The following is a 24133-nucleotide window of genomic DNA, read 5'->3' as shown; positions in this document are numbered from 1 at the left end:
TCGTCTATAAGTATTCAAATTTATTTATTTGATTAATTGAAATAATTTGCTCATTTAAGCCTGTCGTGGCCACGAATTGATTAGCGAGAAGCAACTCTTACCAAACGTCAGACAAAATCGAATTGGGGATTAGTGATTGAAGTCCCTATATAAAATATGTATATATCGGGAGTTGATTTGGAGACTCGTTATCCGATTGTTCGGACATGGTGAAGATTCAAAATAACACTCTTGGCACTTCATATAATAGTTTGTTTAATCGACAACGTACACAGATTGCAAACATTTACGGAGTTAATCGGATCAGAAACGCGGCGAGTTCAATGCTACGTGGTGTTTTTCTACACGACCGCTCGCTCTGCCTTTTCTATTCTGACTTCCGAGCCAGGATAGAAAAGGTTGATCCTCCAGTTCAAATTCTCCAACCCTCTTTTTTCTTTTTTTAACTGTCACACCAACTATCCAACATCACCATGGCGACGACCGCACCCAAGTAGTTGTGATTGCTTGACGTTTCCGATATAGCGCCATAGTACTGACGCTGCGACATATATAATATTATTAATATTTATTGTTAATTTTTATTATATTTAATAGATTAGATAACACATTTATTAAAATTCTAGTTAAGTTAGTTCTCGGTTGGATTAACAATTGGATTGGACTGAAATCCCGCTCAAGACGTTGCACGGGGCATGACCTTTACTTGAAGGATTCTTGGATGACGGTAATGCCCCCGTTGGAAGCTTACCTGAAACGCTGATAGCATTCTTGCCACCATTTACGCGGTCATGATTTGTACAATAATTATTTTTATTTGGATATATTTAAAGTATTAGCGTAAATACTGAAAGTATGAAATGTGTAAAGAAAATAAACATAATGTAAATCTTACGTAACCTAAGTATTCTTACGGCTCTATATACACCCTTGTAATTAATGTGGATGTTTGTTTTCCATCGCGGTCGGTCTTATCGTTTCTCGGTATTAACAGAATTATATTTATATGTTCGGTTTTAAAGATTTTTTTTTACCAAGTATACTTATTACCCGTAATAGGCTAGCATTGATCTGAATAAGACATTGGCCAAATTTTCTGAGGAGCATTGAATTCTTATTCGTGTATATTAAAAGAGTCTTCATTGATGTATCAAATCAAATAAAGCTTTAATGGACGACGCGTTGGATATATTGGCAAGAAATTTAAAGTAAGAAATAGATAACATAATTCTAAAGAATTAAAATAAATAATGGTGAGTTTTATATTTTTGTAATATTAATATACAAGTAAGTTATTATAATATTCCCCAACTCTCATAATTCGATGGAACGGCAATCCGACACGACAAGAAAGATCAACGGCTATATGTGCGTTCCGAGGCACGAGAGTGAACACACTTCGAACTTCCAGACTCCGGGCTGCTCAATAACTTTTTATTGGCCGATCTCCTTTATGACACAGGAACTTTTTATGAACCCAGAACCTCCAGGTCAGCGGCCTTACTTCAAGCCACTAGACCAACGAGGCAGTAAACATAGATTACTATAATTCCAAATACATAATTATGATGTACTTAACTACTAAACTAAATGGTTAGAACGCGTGAATCTTAACTGACGATCGTGGGTTCAAACCCGGGCAAGCACCACTAAATTTTAATGTGCTTAATTTGTGATTATAATTCATCTCGTGCTTGACGGTGAAGGAAAACATCGTGAGGAAACCTGCATGTGTCTAATTTCATTGAAATTATGCCACATGTGTATTCTACCAACCCGCATTGGAGCAGCGTGGTGGAATAAGCTCCAAACCTTCTCCTCAAAAGGGAGAGGAGGCCTTAGCCCAGCAGTGGGACATTAACAGGCTGTTACTGTTACTGTAACTACTAAAATTAAATCACTATCAAAGTCATCACCATTATATATATGTACGTTTTATCCGTGTAGTGACGGAGAAAGAATACATTTCACTGCCCCTCTCGTTCCCATGGGTGTCGTAAGAGGCGACTAAGGGATATCTGAGTGACCATCTGCTCGTCTGGTGGTAGGATGTTAAACATCCACCTGGCTTGTTACCACCGTACGCATGGTGAAAAACTCGTGAAGTGGCTTGCAGCCGCGTTTCGAGGTCAGCCAGCGTACAGCCAGAGCCCGAGCGAGTTTTGCCGCGATGGGTGTTGGTCCAATGGAGACGGCTGTTGAACCAATGCCGGGGGAAATTGTATTGACCTGCCGGACAGGGAGACCCGAAGAAACGGCTGTTCCGCTGGCCGGTTCGGGGGCTGGTTCGGGGGCCCTTCCGTCCGTCGGGTCAGTGTATTTTTCCTTTTGGCAACCACTTGGGGAAACACGCCTCCACACTTTGCAAATCCCTATCGTGGCAATACGTCGCTCGCTTCACGTCTCTTTTCCATTTTTTTTTCTCAAATGGTAGCGCAACAGCGGTGCACACCCCCACCATACCCTCGCTGTTTGAGGTCGAGTTCTCTAACATCCGTGGACTCCACACTAACCTCAACGCTGTCCACTACCATCTCGAGACAGCACGGCCAGTAATGTTGTTTCTCACGGAGACACAAATACTCCGTCCTGCCGATACCAGCTACCTTAATTATCCCGGCTACACGCTTGAAGGATTCTTCAGTATGCTTGTTCGTCAGGACAGATGTTTGCTGTCACCGACTGCGCTGCTTGGAGGACCCCTCCTTCTCTATGTTGGTGGTACGTGTGGACCTGGTTCGTCAGAGTCGAGTCTACGTGTGCCTCTATAGATCCCACAATGGTGACTTGGAGACAAGCCGATTATTTGACCATCTTAGTCGGGTGGCAGATGCTGCGCAAGAGCAGTTTCCTAACGCGGAATTCGAATCACGGTTGAAATCCCTCAAAAGTGACCATGCTGGAAGGACTGCTCATGCTTTTGCTCTCACACATGACTTGACCCAACTGGTTGATCAGCCCACCAGGATCCCAGACATTGATGGGCAAGCACCTTCTCTACTGGACCTTCTGCTGACTTCTCACCCGGTGGAATATCAAGGTGTGGTTCAGGCTCCTCTTGGCTCTTCGTATCACAGCCTTATATCTACCAGAGTGCCACAGGCCAAGCTGCCGCCACTAGCGGTATGCAAACGTCACGTTTGGCACTATAAGTCGGCAGATTGGGACGGTATGCGCGATTACTATACGTCGGTCCCTTGGAAGGAACGTTGCTTCAGTGGGAATGACCCGACAGCTAGTGCCGCTGCTGTTGCTGACGAGATCATGTTGGGAATGGAATACTACATTCCTAGCTCAGATCTCGTTAGTAGGGGTACGCGTAACCGTTGGTTCACTCGTGAATGTACCGATGCTGTATCATCTAAGCAGGCGGCATATCGCAAGTGGATCAACGGCTGCATCAGCGGGGCATCTAACATTGACTTACTGAAAGCAAACTACAATAAAATATCCAAGTCCTGTAGAAAGGCATACACGAGAGCGGATGCACAGCGCATTGTACAGATTGGTGATGACCTTGTTTCGCATCCTAGGGGCTCCCGTAGCTTCTGGCGTCTGACCAAGTCTGTGCAAAACAATTTCTGCCAACCTTCGCTGCCACCGCTCAGAAATCCGGACGGATCGCTAGCTCACAGTTCGCAAGAGCAAGCTGATCTCCTGGCTAAACTCTTTGCCGACAATTCCGTCATCGATGATTGTAGTGCGCTACCACCTACAATACCTTCATGTGGCCATACGATGCCTGACATCAAAATCAGGCAACGTGATGTGCGTGCGGAGCTGCAATCACTTTATGTACGGAAAGCTAGCGGTCCCAAAGGAATACCAGCCATAGTGCTGAAAAAGTGCGCAGCGGAGCTGTCTCCTGTGTTAACGCGCCTGTTCCAACTTTCTCTCTCTTCGGGATGTGTGCCAGAGGCTTGGAGAAGAGCTAATGTGCAAGTGGTTCCCAAAAAAGGGGATCGGTCTGACCCGGCAAATTATCGGCCAATAGCTATCACCTCCGTACTTTGTAAGGTGATGGAACGGATTCTAAGCAACCAACTGATCCATTACCTAGAAGATCACTGTCTAATTAATGATCGTCAATACGGGTTTCGACCAAAACGGTGCACAGGTGATCTTCTAGCGTACGTAACACACCTCTGGGGTGAAGCTATCGACAAGCATGGAGAATCGTTGGCTGTCAGCCTCGATATCTCCAAGGCTTTCGACAGGGTCTGGCACAGAAGTCTTCTCTCCAAGCTGCCGGCATATGGTCTGCCTGCTCAGCTATGCACCCGGATTGCCAGCTTCCTACACAAGCGTAGCCTTCGTGTTTTAGTTGATGGTTGCGCTTCACGATTCTATGTAGTGAATGTTGGGGTCCCCCAGGGATCTGTGCTATCTCCCACACTCTTTCTTTTGCATATCAATGATATGCTCTCTCTTGGGAACATACATTGCTATGCAGACGATAGTACAGTTTATGGTGGATACCACGGACGCGCAGTGGCTGGGCGAGCGGAAATTGAGGAGAGGCGGAAGGATCTTGTCATTGAACTCGATAGGACGTTAGAGCTCATCGCCAAATGGGGCTCTGATAATCTTGTTAAGTTTAATGCCAAGAAAACACAGGCATGCGCTCTCACGGCGAAAAAGTCAACATTTTCCCCTCTTCCCTCCCTCTGTGGTACTCCGCTGGTGATGCAAAGTAAAATCGCCATGCTGGGGATTGACGTTCGCTGCGACCTTAGTCCAAGGGATTATCATCAAGGCTGTTATAAAAACAGCTTCACGGAAACTCGGAGTTCTGAACAAGGTGCGGCGTTTTTTCACGCCACAACAACTGTGCCTGCTATACAAAACACAGGTCCGGTCTTGCGTTGAATATTGCTCGCACCTTTGGGATGGCTCCGCTAAGTACCTACTGGAGGCCTTGGACCGGTTGCAGCGACGTGCCGTACGCATTATTGGCGACGTAAAGGTCACAAACACCCTTGAACCTTTACAATTGCGTCGTGAGATAGCAGCACTGAGTGCTTTCTATCTACTGTATCACGGCGAGTGCTCTGAGGAATTATGCTCTCTAATTCCTGCTTCCCCCTTCCTTCTTAAGTCCACGCGAGCTGGTTCTCGATGTCACCGCCTATCTGTGACATCAATTCCATCGCGAACAAAAAAATTTGGCAACTCCTTTCTTTGTCGCACTTCCAAAAAATGGAATTCCTTACCAGCTCACGTGTTCCCCTCCTCTTACAACGCGGGTTCCTTCAAACGAGGCGTGAAGAGGCATCTTGCGGGCCGGCAAGGTGAAGGCGGCTAGTGCAGAACGTTTTTCCCGTCTGTACTGGCCGTCGTCACGCTTGGATACTACTACCACTTACCATCAGGTGGAGTAGAGTCATTTGCCCTCCCGGCGAATATAAAAAAAAAAAACGTTATTTATTATCGCACATCCTACATTTTTTTTCTTCTTAAAGATGTCTTTAAATAGGTTATTTAAAGAGACGTTTTATATAACATTATATTGTAATAAAATGTAGCGTTCAGATGTGAAACATGTGAAATTGATGATTACTGAAATAATATTAAAGATAACAAAGAAACTAAAAACATTGAGGTTTGTTAATAAAATAGATTTTTGTTATTATAAGTGGGCGTGTTGGCGGAACAGAGCGTCATGTCCTATGCCGACTCAGGTTTACCTACAAAGGCCAGTGGATAAGCTGAACAAACTGTTCAGTATAATTTATTTAAAAAACTTTCCATCATTCATCAAATTTGTAAGTTAAGTGTGATATAATATGTTTGTGTGTGTATAATATGTAAGCAGTTCAATGTTTTAAAAGAATGTGCTATTCCCTCATAGGAAGTCGTTATTACTTGTAACGAATAATGAATCAAGTTATTATATTTACTAACTAAATCAATAAAACTTATAACAAAAAAGCCGAGATGGCCTAGTAGTAAGAACGGTGAATCTTAACCGATGATCGTGGGTGGATGATCAAACCCGGGCAAGCAGCACTGAATATTCATGTGCTAAATTTGTGTTTATAATTCATCTCGTGCTTGACGAAGGAAAACATTGTGACATGAAACCTGCATGTGTCTAAATTAATTGAAATTTCTATGTTGTTAATTTTTTATAATCATTTAGATCAATATTATAATCCTTATATTTATACATATACTATATCCATCAAAAAACATCCTTACCTTATTTTCCTTTTTTCAGTCTTATCAAATCTTTCATTTGCTGATAATATTCCAAAATATTTAGTGAGTAAGGCAAGATAAAAAAAAAAAAAAGAATCGAATCTCTGTTCCTAGAACGACTGTAAATCGTACCATTGTTAAATTCAATAATATTTCTTTATGGATAATATAAACTTAATTAACGAAAATATTGAAGAATACATACAGAATTCATAATATCTTATCCTGAGCAGTGTGGCGATTTTTTTTTAAATGCAAACCGGGGCTAAAGGATTTTCATGTTAACATAAGAAGCTTAAACTGCAATTTCGATAGACTCTTGGTTTTGCTAAATAGATTGAACAACCAGGTTGACGTGCTTATTTTATCTGAATGTTGGTTAAGATGGCATGTCGTGCCGGGACCGATATACGTCGAGGGGAAACCTCTCGAAGTTGTTAGTGAATATACCTACCTAGGACAGATAATACAAGTCGGTAGGAACAACTTTGAGAAGGAAGCCGATCGAAGAATTCGCTTGGGATGGGCAGCATTTGGCAACCTTCGTCAAGTCCTCAAGTCGTCTATACCGCAATGTTTGAAGACGAAAGTCTTCAACCAATGCGTCTTACCTGCCATGACATACGGTGCCGAAACGTGGACACTAACTGCGGAACTAGTCCACAAATTCAAAGTCGCTCAGCGTGCTATGGAGCGAGCTATGCTCGGAGTATCTTTGAAGGATAAGATCAGAAATGAGATTATCCGGAAAAGAACCGGAGTCACCGACATAGCTTGCAAAATTAGCAGGCTGAAGTGGCAGTGGGCTGGTCACGTATGTCGTAGGACCGATGGCCGTTGGAGCAGACGAGTCCTAGAGTGGAGACCGCGAATCGGCAAGCGCAGCGTAGGGCGCCCTCCAGCCAGGTGGACCGACGACCTTAAGAAGGTGGCGGGCACCAACTGGATGCGGAAGGCGGAGGACAGGGAGCTTTGGCGCACCTTGGGAGAGGCCTATGTTCAGCAGTGGACAACGATTGGCTGTTGATTTTTTTTTTGATGTTGGTTAAGAAAGGTCTCAGTCTTACCTCCGTCGGGTCGACTATGAAGTACCTGGGACTCGTGCTCGACGGCAGGTGGAAGTTCGAAGAGCACTTCCGGCGCTTGGCTCCAAAGTTGGTGGCTGCAGCCGGGGCGCTAGGGAGGATCCTCCCGAACGTGGGTGGGCCAGGAGGCTCCTGCAGGCGCCTGTACACCGGCGTCGTGCGCTCGATGGCACTCTACGGGTCGCCGATATGGGCGGACGTTCTGAGCGCCCGTAACGTCGCCTCGCTGCGACGTCCACAGCGAGCGATGGCGCTCAGAGCGGCTCGGGCTTACCGCACGGTGTCGTACACCGCGGCGTGCCTGCTCGCTGGAAGCCCGCCATGGGACCTCGAGGCCGAAGCTAATTCGAGGGTCTATTGGCGGATCAAGGCGGCAGTGAGAGCGGAGGGGGAGAACCGGCCCCACCCACGTGAGGTTCGGACGTGGCGGGAGGAGGCCCGCGAGAGAGTATTCGCCGAGTGGTCGGAGAGACTGGGTGTCCCGGGTGCTAGCCGGGACCTCGTTGCGGCCATTCGGCCGGTGCTAAGGAAGTGGGTCGAGCGCAAGCATGGCCCACCCACTTATCACCTCACACAGCTTTTGACCGGCCACGGTTGTTTTGGCCGGTACCTGTGTGAGATGGTCGGTAGGGAGGCGACGGTGGAGTGCCACCATTGTGGCGGAGGAGCCGTGGATATGGCGGAACACACGCGCGTAGAGTGCCCGGCTTGGGCGGAGCCTCGCGCGGTCCTATCCACGGCCGTAGGTGGAGACCTGTCGCTTCCGGCCGTCGTCGATAAGATGGCCGGAAGCGAAGAGATCTGGGCGGCAGTGTCCCGGTTCAGCGCATGCGTCATATCGCAAAAGGAGGAGGCAGAGCGGGAGCGGGAGGACGACGTGGACTCGCTCCCGCAACGAAGAAGGAGACCTCTTCGACAGCGACGTGCCTTCGCAGGCCGGACGCTGCCGCAGAGTTAAGGTGTGGTTGGCGGCGGAACCAGTCTGTTGATCCGCCGCGGGGCTTCAAGCCCTGACGCCCAGCCTCCAGTGGCGGACTCGGGGGAGTCCGTCACGTAACAAGACGGAGGCACAGAGAGGAGGGAGGCGCGCCCTAACATTCTGGCGCGCTCTCGAGATGGCTCGCCTTATGGCGACGACCGCTGGCGGGGTTGCGGTTGTAAGTCACAACGTTCCCGTGACCCCGCCGCCTTGCGGAGAGGCGGAAATCCAGTGAGGTTTTAGTGGGTAGGACGGGGCCTTCTGCCCTGTGAGTCCCACATACCCGTCCCGGTCCCCCCGGACCGGGCGGCAGGCGTAATAAATGCTTTTCCTCCCCGAAAAAAAAAAAAAAAAAAAAAGGTCTCAGTCTTACCTACGTTACCGGGTTTCAGTTCTTTTAAGTCACAGTACACTAACCAAAATGATGGCGTCGTTGCATACTTCAGAAGCGGTTTAGATTGTCGTGTTGAGGAGTTTCTTTTTGCGGAAGCTAACTGTCTAGTTTTAAAATTTCGTTCTGATATTGCTTTAGTAGCCATTTACCGCTCCCCTTTTACTACAACATTTTTTCATTTATTGACAGTCTTGATAAAGTCTTACTTAGTTTATCGAGCTTTAAAACTGCAGCAATCATTGGAGATATAAACATTAATATTAACCCAGATATTAAGGATCCTCGTATGGATGATTACCTTAACATTGCTGCCATCCATGGAATGCTGCCTGCATATGTCACTCCAACTAAAAATGAGAAGTGTCTTGATCATGTCATCCTAAGAAGTAACAAAAACACCACCACTGTTATGTTTGACGCTCCTTTTACAGATCATGTTCCGGTTATTTTTTCTGTGACTTTAAACTGAAACCTACTAAATCCGCTGGTTATATTCGTTATATTCGTGTCAATGAGGTCGCTATTGTTGCTGACCTTGCGATCTGTGATTTATCGGCCATCTCTAATCCAACTGATTGTGGAAACAGTGTCTTCCATCGTTAAAAATCACACGCGTCTTATTCCTGTTCCTAGCAGGAAAAGAATCCTCAAGCCCTGGATCACCCCTGGATTACTTCGTTGCATTCGCAATCGTGATAAACTGTATAAAAAAAGTAAAAAATATCCAGAAAATACTATTTTAAAAATAACATATATCCGTTACAAAAACTTTTGCAATAAAATTTATTAATTTTAAAAGAAAATTAAGGCCGAATACGAATGCAACAGAAAGCTAGGAAGAGCAACAAAAATACTTGGAAATTGATCAAATTGTTTGGTAATATACCTAACAAAAAATCAAAGACCTCTGATGACCTGTTAAAGGCATGCTCTGACCCAATTAGTGCCCTAAACAAAGTTAACAAATTTTTTGCTAATATTGGCAAAAATTTGGCTTCTAGTACAATAGTCTCACAGCAGAAGTATAGCCCATACCTCCCCAATACTCTTCCTATGTTTAACTCAATGGTTTTAGATAACGTTGATGAAGCTGAAATCAGATCTATTATTTTCAGCCTAAAAAATAACTGTGCAGTGGGTTGGGACGGCATTACAACATCTATTGTGAAAACTTCTGAACCTATTTTTACTCCTTTGTTTACACATATTTTTAATCTTTGTCTGATTAAAGGAGTTTTCCCCAGGGTCTTTAAACAGGCCATCGTCCACCCTATTCATAAGACTGGAGCGAAGGACAATGTCAATAACTACAGACCCATTTCGGTCCTGATCACTTTTTCGAAAGTACTGGAAAAGATCCTTAATCGTAGGCTTATCTCTTATTTAAACAATTTCGGCATGTTGGCTAATAATCAATACGGGTTCAAAACTAGCAGATCTACGGAAGATGCCGTAATGAGTATGATTAACGACACGGTCCAAAACATTTGTCGAAAGCATTCGACACCGTTTTTATACCTTTATTACTACAGAAATTGGATAGAATTGGTGTCAGAGGATTGGCCTTAAGTATCTTCGAAAGTTATCTTAGCGAACGGACTCAATATGTCTCTATGAATAATCAAGTAAGTGATGAGGAAGATCTTTTAAATGGTGTTCCTCAAGGCAGCGTACTAGGGTCGACTTTATTCCTGGTCTACATTAATGATCTGTGCAAGCTTAAATTACCAAACTGCAAAATCGTAACATATGCCGACGACACCTCACTAATTGTCCATGGTAAGAATTGGTCAGATGCTCGAAATAAAGCAGAATTGGCCCTTCTTATCGTAATGAACTGGCTGTCCTGTAACTTATTGACTCTTAATAGAGATAAAACGCATTATATGACTTTTGGCTCCAGCTATACTTTACCGGCTACGTCATTTCCTGTAGTCGCTCATAATTGTTCTGAATACCAGGTTCCTTGCAACTGTAATAAAATCTGTCGCACTAAGACCATTAAGTATCTCGGAGTAACAATAGATGAGGGGCTAAATTGGAATGATCACATTCAATCTGTAATTTCACGTATAAGGAAAATAATGTATGTATTTAGATATCTTAGGGCATCTGTTTGTTTCCAGACTTTAAAAACTGTATATTACGCACTTGTGCAGTCTAATATCACTTACTGTATCACAGCGTGGGGAGGTGCTGCTAAGATATATAAGATACTTCGATTAGAGAGAGCACAAAGACTTTTATTAAAAATTATGATCTCTCAGCCTATCCGTTTTCCTACAGTTGAACTATATAAATCTTGTAAAGTTCTCACAGTGCGTCAACTATATATACTGCAAACAATTCTTCGGAAGCATAAAAATATTCCCTATAATACTAAGTATGTATCTAACAAATGCAGAAGTGATAGGGTTTGCCAGACCATTCCATTTAAATCAGCGATGGCAAGTCACCAATACAATTATTTGAGCTCAATTTTATATAATAGAATAAATAAGAACAATATTTTCTCACTTACGACTTACCAGTGTAAAATTCAAATGAGCAAATGGCTTCTCAATTTGGGCTATGATGAGACTGAATCATTACTAAAACGATCATTACAACATTGACCTAACCTATTCTTTCTTCTTACCCCATCCCTTCCTTATAGTATATATATTTAGATGTATATATTTATATAGTATATTTTGTTAAATTAAATGATATTTGATTGTTATTTTTTTATTAACAAATAATAAATAAATGTGCTGTCGAATTGGAGGGCGATAGTAGCTACGACACAGTTTTATACTAATGTAGTTCCTATCGTATTTATTGTTTAAGATATGTATAATTTGTTCAAAATAAATAAATAAATAAAATAAAAAAAAATCTGTCACATGTGTTCTACCAACCCGCATTGGAGCAGCGTGGTGAAATAAGCTCCAAACCTTCTCCTCAAAATGGAGAGGATGCCTTACCCAACAGTGGGACATTAACAGGCTGTTACTTTACTGTTACTTTATGATCAATAGCGTTACAGAAATGGTTATAACTTAGTATTAAAATAAGGCCAAACTGATAGGATAACAATTTTGATTATGAAACGTGAATAAATAATTACAAAGGAAAATAGATGATATGTAATTATTTTCTAATTTGAGGAATGTAGCTCAGATTGATTTAGCTGCTATTAGTGCTTGGACTAAATCGTATGGCCTGTTGATTAATCCACTCAAGTAACACGCCGTAATTGTGGCCATTTAAAATCAATTAAGTTAAAGAGTGCATTTACCAACTGTCTAGTGAGGCTAAAAATTTTTGTGATCTTTGATCAAACTCTTATCGTTAGTTAGCCACCTTACATTGCTATCATAAGATACAAAACGTTTTCTTCTCTCCTTTCATTAAAAAGGTTTCAATATTTTTAACAGGAAACTAGGACTATAGCTAAATTTTTATAACTTACTAGCGAATTTATTATTGTTGCCATTTCTAGATTACTGTTATATTGATTTATCTATATTATTATAGTAATAACAAACATCTATTATATTAACAAAAGTTTCATAAATATGGCTGGTGATTTTACGGATTATTCACGGACAGTCCACGATCACGAACGGTCACGCATCGCATCTAGGATATTGCATGTCGAATTGTGTCGGTCAAAATTCAAACGACGTCGGACCACTGCGCACGAGCTCACACCGATAAATTTACTCATTAACGGAGAATCCGATGCACCCCTACTATCTGCATTTTCACATACGTCTCTCTTTCTACGGTGCAATGGTGCGGTCTGGTCCATGTCCGTCCGTAATAACACGCACCGTGGGAAGCCACCTTTAGATTGCGCATTTCTTTTAGTCGTTTAGGATTTTTAAAATCTGGAATGTAGTTATTAAATTTCTTTACAATATTTTGAAGCATTGCCTGTTCTCTAAATAAATATCAAGTTGACAAACAAGCTTCACACAGACAATTAAAATAACTTAAACAATAATATCTTCAGGTCTTTCAATGTCAATATTCTGTCTTTTAAGTATAAATATGATCCAGATCAAGACTTATCAACTAGAAGTACAAACTGGGGATGTACTGTAGCTTTAAATCTAAAACATTGCTTAATAATATAATATCTATATTAATCCGAAATAAACTTTATTTGAGTAATAAAATAACATAAAAAAAATTAAAACATACAAAACCTCATTATTATTCCACTGGTGCCAGAAGTTTTGATTCATTTTTGCCTAAATTTATATTGATTAGTATATAAATATCCAAATTATATAATAATATATCATTTATAAAATCGAAACTATTAATGTTAAGGAATTAAGTAGATATCTGTGTAGATAAATATGAAAAATACCTACTGTACAAATCATTTGTGATAAGAGAAGAAGTTATTGACTTTTAACTTATGGAAGCAAGCGAGCGTCAGAAACAGTACATAATTATTAATTACTAATTTATGAGACCGAGTACGCGTCATTTATTCACGCGATTAGTTTTTTAAGTATTATATAGATTGAATAATAGTTATTAATTTCATTAAACGTTGGGCAATCTTCAACTAAAATTAAAATAGAGGGGAAATCAATTAATCAAATTATGTTGAAAATTGCAACTATGTGGCAAAGTTTTCAGTTCTATAATAAAATTTGCATAATAATAAGTATATTTAAAAATAGTTAATATAAACCATATTAAAAAATTATTATCAGTATTTGTTAATTTTATAATGTAATTGACTGACTTTGTGGTCTACTGGTTGCAGTTTGCAGACCTTAGTCAGGCCAGGAAAACAGTTATAGAGTTTTTCCCTTAAAACATTTTTTGTAGCAGCGCGATATTTGGATGTAGGCAGTGCGGTCCAGCGCCGAACTCTCCTCATTCGTGTCGGAATGCCGTACCATCGTATTATAGGAGTGAGTACTCAAGCACTATAATATACCTCTTGTGTTTCTTCTTTGAGAATGGCCACCGTAATTAAAACAGAAAAGGAATAAATCATTATATATTTAAGAGTAAATAATATAAAATTAGTAAAATTCAGGGTTTCTTATCGAATCTACTCAGTAGAATCTACTTATATTTCGTCCCAATAGTTTTAGAAGCAATCCTACAATTTTATTATTACGTCGATTCAAAATTTTTTGTAAAAAACCTTTTCAATTACTTAATTGTTAATTTTAATCTGTCAATGCGGAAACCAACTATGATCTTAGATATTATATTCTTTTGCCTGTAATAACTCTGACTCACTTTGAACCGAAACATAGGAATATAAATTATTTATGGTAGAATACTAATGACAATGAATAAATTGAATTTTATGTTTGTATGTTTGTTTTAAAAACATAACATTTCCTTATTGTGTTATGAAAGGAGACTATGTGTGAAACGAGAAAAAAATATTAACCATGAAATGAATATTATAATTTTTGTTTAAAAAAATCCTTATGTGTGTTGTGAAGAAATATATGAAAATTCCATTTATTAACGTAAGTATGAATCAGCATGAAAAGGCTTTTACTTGTACCCGAAAAGAAGGAAGGTATTAAGCTTCAATCATCACGTTTCACTCTGCTTATATGTACATAGGTTGAAGTGTATATATTAATTTTTTTTTCAATAACGAGTACGAAAGTAATTTTTAATTATAAGTGTTTTATATACTGTCATGTCTCGTGCGGCTTATATTTAAAACATTAAATTAGTGTGAGAGAAACGATAATATTTTATTTAACATGGCATATCAATATACTTGAATAAAAAAATCAAATAATGTTTACATCTCCATAAAAATTCATTCATTGATTTTCAAACAGTACAAATGATAATTGCATGTAATTAACATAACCAGTATCTAGTAACCAGTAACGCTGCTCCAATGCGGGTTGGTGGAATACACATGTGGCAGAATTTCAGTGAAACTAGACATGCAGTTTTCCTCACGATGTTTTCCTTTCGTCAAGCACGAGATGAATTATAATCACAAATTAAGGACATGAAAATTCAGTGGTGCTTGCCCGGGTTTAAACCCACGATCATCGGTTAAGATTCACGCGTTCTTACCACTGGGCCCTCTCGGCTTGAATAAACGTAACTATGTTATTTATTTAGTGCAAAGGTATCTATTGAAAGTTCAATCATTCTTCTTGATGAAACTGCAACGCGATGATTCAAAAGTGCGTTAATTATTTTTTTATTTTTTTTATAGAATAGGAAGGCGGACGAGTATATGGGCCACCTGATGGTAAGTGGTCATCAACGCCCATAGACATTGGCATTGTAAAAAATGTTAACCATCGCTTACATCACCAATGCGACACCAACCTTGGGAACTAAGATGTTATGTCAGTTTGCCTACAATTACACTTACTCACTCACCCTTCAAACCAGAACACAACAATCCAAGTACTGCTATTTCGCGGTAGAATATCTGATGAGTGGCTGGTACCTACTTAGAAGAGCTTGCACAAAGCTCTACCACCAGCACTAAACATTACAAAATTTAATACCATTGATATAATGTCATTTTCAATGAATTTCAATTTGTATTGCGTAATTATTGTTTCTTTTTGTATTTAATTTTTTATCATTGTTACTAACTAGTTGATTTTGTATATAATTGTTTAAATTTTTGATATTATTCATTTTTGTCTCCCTATTTACTTTCTGCATCTTATTTGTATTAAATAATAAATAATAACTGTTTGTACAGTTTTTTCCCGAAAAATTAAATAAATAAATAAGGAATATATGTATTGATTTTGTTAAAGATTGATATTAGTATACAAATAAACTATATAATTGAATATAATTTAAAGATCAGACTCTAAAGTGAAATTCAATAAAAAGTAAATATAATACAAGGCATACACTAATCAACAATATTTCATTATTAATTTAAAAAAGCATAATTTAAATAGACATAATTCGAAGTAGTTAATACAAACACTTTGAATTTTTATTACACAAGATTAATGTAAAGCTACGAATTTCAATTTTTTTTGATAATTTTGTAGCTACAAAATAATAATATTCAATTAACAAAATATGTATATAAATATATGTAGTATGTAATTCGAGAAATAGGTCAAGTTATGATCGCAACATAGCTGTATTAATTGGGTAATTAAATATTTTTTATATTTTTTTATTTTACGTAAAATGATTGACTGTCACTTTAATTGTAATAATTAATATTACCTTTTAGATCTTTTAAAATATTGCTGTATTTGATTTTGATTTTTGAAGAATCTTCATACACATAATATTATATACGCAAGACATATTATATTATATAACATCTTAGTTCCCAAGGTTGGTGTCGCATTGGTGATGTAAGCGATGGTTAACATAATATACGTAAAATTGTTAATAGGAAGAATTTTTAGCCGAATGGTGTGCGCAATTTGTTTTATAATTATTTTCGTGTTCGATGGTAAAGAAAAACATCGCGAGGAAACTTATGTGTCCCACATACCACCAACAGTTTTACCACCACAGTAGTAAAGAGTTGTGAAATAAGCCCCAAATCATTTTTTCAAGAAATTAAGAAACCAAAGCCGTGAAACATTTATATGCTGTTACTTTTTTTTAAGTACATATATATAACCTTAAAATTAACAGCCTGTGAATATCCTGTTTATATCTCTTATAGTGCCAATATTTACGGGCGGTTGTGACCGCTCACCATCAGGTGACCCAGTTGCTAGTCCACTAATCCTTTTTTTAATAAAAAAAGACTGACCAATGTCTTGTCTGGACAAAGACTATTTCTAATATAATAGCCTCTTTATTGCGTTCGGCGAGAAAATGATAATAAAATTCACATTTTACAATAGTTCGTTATTTTAAATTCTCTTTCAATTTACTCTTTCGCTTTTCCTAACCATTCCCGTACGCTGAAAGAATAGATTGTTTTAAAGCTTTTAATAAAAATGATATTCGATATAATTTGTCTTCTATCAATTTAAAATCTCACTAAATTTGTAGTGAATATTTCTTTTTACAATAGCGTAATATAATTTTAAATATTTGTATGCACATAAACATGAGTGATATTGGCATAACGAAATTCGTTTTCTTTATTCAGCAATTTACTTACATTTGCGCTCCACCCGCGTGTCGTAAAGTAAAATTATCCATGACTGCTGGGCGAGGGCAATAGTGCTTTTTTTACGGAAACGTCACATGGGAAATTATTTGATGTGGCATTTAATGGAGTTTTGCCTGTATTACAACTAATAACGGATAGAGATAAAGATTAAATTCTGATAAAATTCTGTATATATATCACCTAAATTACGTCGTACTAAAAATACCTGACATTTTATTAGTAGACATACTAATATTATAATTGAAGAAGGTTGTATTTTTAAATGGTTTAAATCAATCAAGCAAAAACGGCTGGATGTATTTGTATCATCTTGACACCTCTTACAAGCGGGCGATCCGCGGGTAGAAGCTAGTTATTAAAATAATTTTGCGTTGACAGATTTCCAAATTAATATATATTTTTCCATCTATTTATATATTGTATATTTATGTATGGTTTTAGAGTACACCGTGACAGGCTTGGAACTGGTAGAGCTCCGGGTGCCGACTCATGTACCTCTGGGCACGAGGCCATCGCTGTCATGTCGCTGGCGACTGAGTCCCACCGACATACTATACTCTGTCAAGTGGTACAAAGATGGAAAAGAATTCTTTAGACACGTACCGCGCGATGTTGAGCCGAGGAGGAAATTTTTGCTGCCTGGAGTTGACGTAGAGGTAACAAATCCTTACTGATATTACAAAATATGCGAAAATGGGTTTGAATTGTTTTTTAAGTTTTTAAATCTACATCACTCAACTGATCATCATTAGAAATTTTGCATATAGGTTATCAAAGGTAAAGGTACATAAGGACATAGGTACCTAGCGCTTCCTCCTCCTACCGTAACCTCGGGTGGAAAGTAGTTCCTTATAAATTAGACGTAATAAAATTTCTGTCAATATTATTAACTTACCACTTGGACATTCTCAAAGGTAACTGAGGTCCAACGCTTAAAATATTCAGTATTGTTATAGATATAATATTTAACATTAACAGGGGATTACTCATTCTATGACAACACTTACTTTCTTAATTATGGATCGTTACCGAACATGGTGGAAGCTGTTACGAAAATCTCTGAAAAAATTAAATCGCATCTGGATACGACGGCTGTTTTGCCGCAGTATATCTGAAAAGTGGGTGGTACCTATCCTGATGAGCTTGCACAAAGCCCTACCACTAAGTGAACACTTTACAAAAGGTGGTGTTTCCAACAATTTTAGGAATGTAGTGTGTTTCTACGTCTAATTATTGTATACGAGATATTTCGTTGAACGTATTATCGTTATTATTATTATTGTTACTTGTACTAAGTGCAAAAGTTATAGTCAAATCGTAGGCCGAGGGAAGCTGCTCAACCATGGTGTACTTATCAACTTGTCTGCATCAGCGGACTCTACAGACCACAAAAATAATTAATCGCGATCAACGATATTTATAAAAAAACTTGGAAGTAAATTCGCTTTTTATAAGTTTTTTATTTTTATCTTCCATTATCTTTTTTATTATTTAAAAAAAAACAATAGCTACGTCTGTTATTGATGAACAGACGATGAATATACCTTTTACGAGAATATGGTTTTTATAGGAAATAAATATTAATATTTAAATTATATCAACAATAACAAAAAATATACGAGATTATACCGTCACCAGCATCAAAAAAATATAATAAAATTTGAGGTCAATATGTTTGTTGAAACTGATTTTATGTTTAAAGGCAACATGTGATCCACAAATACTAACAAAGGCCTTGTTTGTAAAAAGAATTCAAGTTGGCCTGATCGTTGTTGCTACTGCGCAGGACATGTGTTATACTACACACTTGTGTGTATTCGCTATTTTCTCATTGTCATAATCCGGAGCAACAGAAAATGTGATGGCGACTAAAAAGAGTTTAGGCGCGGGACTAAAGGCTTACGTGCATTTTGATGGACGGGAGTGTTAGCTTCCTGACTCCGGGCTATTATTTTTAATAATAATAATAATAATAATAAAAATTTATTGCTTCAGATAGGTCGTACATTACAAAGTAACTCTTAAGAAAAAACATACATATTTTTATGAGATACAAATTATTCATACTGGACACATTTTTCTAATTTACCACTCTTTTTCATTGACGACCGTATCGCAATTGGTTGCAAGCTCAGCTATGTGCTGTGCTATGCCCAGCGCTGATTTTCAGCTTGCTCCTTCTATATTATGTTGATTTAGTTGAGAGCGCCGCACCGTTCCGTATCATATTAAAATATAATGAAATCAAAAAAAAAAAAAAAAAAACAAAAACTGATATAAAAGCAAATAAAAGAAAAACCAGTGACATAATTATATAGCACAAAAAGAAGTAAATAAGCAATTTCTCCAGGTCAATAACTACATTTTAAAGCTGAACATTAATAGAACAACCAAAAACTTAATACACGCACGCACATCTTCGCATCATAACAACCATAACTCTATGTGTACGTCATGGCTAGGACAATTGAAACTATGACTAAATAAAAATAAAGAGAAGTCCAAGTTTTTAGGATTCTATTCTTTCATATTTTTCTTTCTTATTGAGATATTCTTAAAAGGAAATCTTACAACTGTTTATTGGCCCGACCCGATTATGAACGTAGGACTTCTATATCTGCAGCGTTATAAAATAATTCCATTGTATTTAATTATCTATGTAACTTGAACATCGAAAAAGAGTTACTACTCAGTTTCTTGATTGTGCTTCTGAGTAGAATCTTTATTCCAACTGTCACTGTTTTTCATGTACTTAACATGTGCTATATTAATTTGTGTAAGGGAAATGTGTATCGCTAACAGGCGTAGTCAGCTACAAATCTTATACACAAGAGGAATGGCCTTTGGCGACATAAACATGCTGTATAATTTTACTTTTTTGAGTTTTGAGTTTTTCTTGATATATTTCTCAAACATATGTATATGGTTATTACAATTTTTTTAAAAAAAATCGTAAAAATCACAACACAAATGTTTATTGTGTGACAGTGAACTTTGTCTCATGTAAAATAGTCATATCTACAAATTGATAATGGCAAACCAAATCACCTAAGCAAACCTACATAAATTTTTGCCTTAATTAATACATTCGCTTACTTTTAATCCATTATTTGATGTCGGTGAGTATAAATTGCACGGAAAAAAATTATTTGTCAACCTGATCCCAACCTATCTCGGAATACTTTTGCTGGTGAGCTAATTTCTCACTACAGATAGTTGAGACGCTTACGTGCTCGATCGATTGTTACAATTAACCACATATTCCTTAGTATTCTTTTCCGGTTCTTACGGCTTTTCAATAACGACCACCTGGGGCAGAAAAGGGATGCTTAATTCGACTCTGTCGACCGACATAATTAATACACCAAAAATGTTTTTTTTTTTAATGTGAAAAGAATTTTAAAAGCTATATGCTATATATATAAACTATATCTATTTATTTTAGCAATCAACTCACAATGCATCGAACGTGACGCTGTACCCGGCTGTGCTGGAGACAGGCGGGCGTTATCGTTGCGAGGTGTCGGGTGAACGACCACTGTTTCCAACCGTTTCTGATTTTGCCGATATGATCGTAGTGGGTATGAACATACATTTCTACTATGAATAGATTTTTTTTTGTAGGTTAGCTTAATTGCCATTAGAATCATCATCATCCACAATCATTTTATTTATTCGGGGCTAACGAAATCAGTAAATTGCAAAAAAAAATATATAATAATCTGACGCTCGGCTAGACAACCGAGTGTAAATGCTGGTGAGTTCATTCGCTGCCTCCAAAGAGTGGTTTTACGTGCATGTTCAACAAAAAATCTCCTAGTCGGAGATACATGCAGAATACATGCAGAATAGCCATCACAATTTATTTGCCATGGTTGGCAGCTCATCGGCAATTGAATTAATTACGAATATAAAAAAAATCTCTTCGCTTGTATATAATTACAGTATATAATCTTATTTGAGTAAAAAATGACACATCTATATTAAATAAAATCATATTTTTTACAAAACAAGAATTTATTTAAGTTGAAATTTTTCAGCTCTGCCTTCTACAGGACCGGTTATAACTGGTTCTCGACTGCGATATCAGATTGGGGATCGAGTTCAAGTGAACTGTACGTCTGGCCGGTCCCGCCCCGCCACGAAGCTCTCGTGGTACATCAACGGTGAACCAGCACCGCTCTCCACTGTTCTTGAACCAGAACTTTACAAGCACGAAGATGGCTTGGAGACTACAAGTCTTGTCCTCGATTTTAAAGCTAAGCCGAAGCACTTTCGTAAGGGAGACTTGAAGTTGAAGGTATTTTTAAAACAATTTCTAGAAAATAGGAATTCTGAGAAACGCACTGTATTTCCAGTAAATCAAATAAATCCTAAACAGTCTATAGTGCAATATCAAAAGCTATTTCTTTATAATTTGATTGATCAATCCTGCTATTGATCAAAAAAATTGCCGGAATTGCAACGTAAATTAAATTTTTATTATTATTATTTTATGATAAAAACAACAATAAGACTAAATTTGAAATAATTTTAGAGTCTGTTTGTCTTATTTACCATTAATTGAAATTTGTTAGTCTTAAAATAGTACTACTACGTTGATCATTTAAATTGCGGGTTCGAATATAATTCGTGATGGAACTTAGCATCTGGTGGTTGATCAAGTTTCACTTGATTGCCATTTTAAATAAATAAAAATTAAAAAAAGCCTGATCTCACGCTTGATGAAATTTAAAGGTATCGGAAAACAAAACATGTATATCTTCCTACATGCAATAGAGCAAACTGCATCATATATGTACATTACATGACAAGCGGACTTTGAATAAGTGACTTTCATTAATAATAATAATACAGATTACCAATTTCATTAATATTATGATTAACTATTGATATCGTTCATTCTAAAACAGCTTTTACATAAAATACCAATACATTTTATTTTACCTTGCAGTGCCTCGCAACCATTGCCACAGTGTACTGGCGTAGTAACGAAGAAAGCGTGCAAGGAGAACGGTCGAAGGGGTATTCCCGCTCCAAGGAGTCCCTCGAGGGCGCCTCGCGCGCCGACCGCGTGCAAGCCGCGGGCAAGTCTGGCTACCGCGGCCATAACGTACCCCCATTACCAGTGACACTCCTATTAGCTGTCGTTCTTCATTTTCCAACTAAATATCACAAAATGTAAATAAATTAGGCATTACCCACATCAATCTACAAAGATACTTGCCATGTTTGACTGAATAAATTAATAGTAGATAATTTAGTGTAAAATAAAATACAAGACGTAAATTATTATATGAAATAGATAAATTATCCACTTTATCGTAGCTATAAGTTATGTAATAAAAAGAGCGTTTTGGAAAACAACTAATCAACACTATAAGACAGAAGTAAGCGTGAATTTGTTGTTTAAATAATATTAAAATATATGTCAATTAAATATAACTGTTATAATTTTTGTTGATCGTAAAAAAGACGATTAAATTTTAATAATCATAAATACGATCTCAAGTGCTTATGTTCGTTGTAATGTTCCAAAAATATAATATTTACGAAAGTAATAAGATATGAAAAATAAAAAGAAATTTTTAATGAAAAAATTGAATTACGTTCATAATATTTTTAATCTATGTATTATAAATTTTTTAATTAGTTAATGAATGTTTGAAATATGTTTTTTTATAAATCTCTATTTTAAATAATTAGCTTAAGGTTTGCTTACTTTGCCTAGTCATTAAAATACAGGTTTGTTTAAATGTAAAAATCATAGGGTATTATTAACTGCATAATATGTCATTAGAGAAATAATATTTAATGTTTTTTCTTAAGACAACTGGTTATTATACTTTAAATCGGCTTCTTAATTTGAAAACTAGAACTGTTTAATAAATATATGTTTGATTATCGAAAGCCAATCAATGTTTTAATCTAAACGTATTCATTTATTCATTATTTATATACATGTGTAATTGTAAAGTTTCAGCGGCTGTGTTGCGCCGATCATTTTAAATAAGGTAAGCTAAAAAATCATAAAACTGTACAGGGCTGAATAGTATAGCCAAACGAATACTGAATGAACCGTTAGTGTTCATTATTACTGTTATTATTAAGTAATCCATGTTCGCTAACGTTATTTATCGCAGAATGTTCGATATGTTTCGGAAATATTACATCACGGATCGGATCGAATCATAACATTCCAAAACGTAAGTTGTAATAACTAACAATGTTTTAATATGGTCATTTTTATTTATAATAATAATAATATCCTTTGACATTTTTTACACACGGCCATCTGATCCCAAATTAAGCTTGTACAGAGCTTGTACTATGGAATCCAGACAACTGATATACTATTTTTATTTTGTAAATAGATACTTATATATATAATTACACCCAGACTCAGGAGAAACGGACACAACCTTCAGCGTGAAAGGCAAGCTTCCACCAACCACGACAACCGGCTCGTCGACCGCTCGTTATTTAACTGTTTAAAAGTGAATTTGTACCTACTATGGTAAATATCTCTCATGATATTGGCCGCCATGGCTGAAATCGGTCCGGAGGACATTACAGTACATTATCAAAGCCTCGATATTATATTAAATTAATTATTGGCATTGCTCGATATGCACGGCATTTTGTCAATGTCGTCAATTATTATATAGTAATTTCATACACGTTTAGATACCATAGATATATTATAGTATCACTAAATGAGTAGAAAATTGGGTCGAAGATAATAGATGACTATTCCATATCACTTTTCAACTCATCTGTCACTCTGCTTCGGTCCTGCGCAAATCATACGCGATGCGAACACTCATTCTTTGGTTCTCATTTTGCTCACAGAAAGTGTCCTGCCTCGCTCTACTTAAGATTGGATATCGGTATTGCAAATTCGGTTTTGGAGTTTAATACCAAGCATGAAACTTTCCACGGTTTTGTGCACAATCCTGTATCATCCATGTATGTATTTCATAATAATACCCTGCGATATAGACACGCTGACAATAGGCGGTATAACCAGTGTAATGATAAAAGAAGGATAAAACTGCTATGTAACTATTGATTATATGTTACATAGATTTTTTAATTATTTATATACTTTTGTTATTTTTTGGTAAGTAAGTGTATGTGTTTAGCATTTATGAAAAAAAAATACTATATATATATATATATATATATATATATATATAGTTATATTAAATCAATTCAATTCATCAATTAAATTCTTAAATTTGGTTGTGCTGTTACAAATAAATAATACTAAACATACATTTTACTTACTTATTAGGGTAGGTACCACCCACTCATCAGATATTCTACCGGAAAACAGCAGTACTTGGTAT

The 24133-nt window shown here is 37.4% G+C and overlaps 1 protein-coding gene across 1 annotated transcript in view; it reads left to right on the top strand.

Moving 5' to 3' along the window:
* Positions 1 to 21966, top strand: part of LOC126771408 (uncharacterized) — a 53864-nt gene extending 31898 nt beyond the window's left edge. The window contains exons 2-5 of the mRNA XM_050491274.1: positions 17223 to 17437; positions 20227 to 20362; positions 20822 to 21081; positions 21736 to 21966. Coding sequence (XP_050347231.1) covers positions 17223 to 17437; positions 20227 to 20362; positions 20822 to 21081; positions 21736 to 21966 — 842 coding nt within the window. The remainder of the gene's footprint in view (positions 1 to 17222; positions 17438 to 20226; positions 20363 to 20821; positions 21082 to 21735) is intronic.
* Positions 21967 to 24133: the final 2167 nt, after the last annotated feature.

Source organism: Nymphalis io, chromosome 10 (assembly GCF_905147045.1).
Source record: "Nymphalis io chromosome 10, ilAglIoxx1.1, whole genome shotgun sequence".
Classification (NCBI taxonomy): Eukaryota; Metazoa; Arthropoda; class Insecta; order Lepidoptera; family Nymphalidae; genus Nymphalis; species Nymphalis io.
This window is presented reverse-complemented; position numbering and strand designations above follow the sequence as displayed.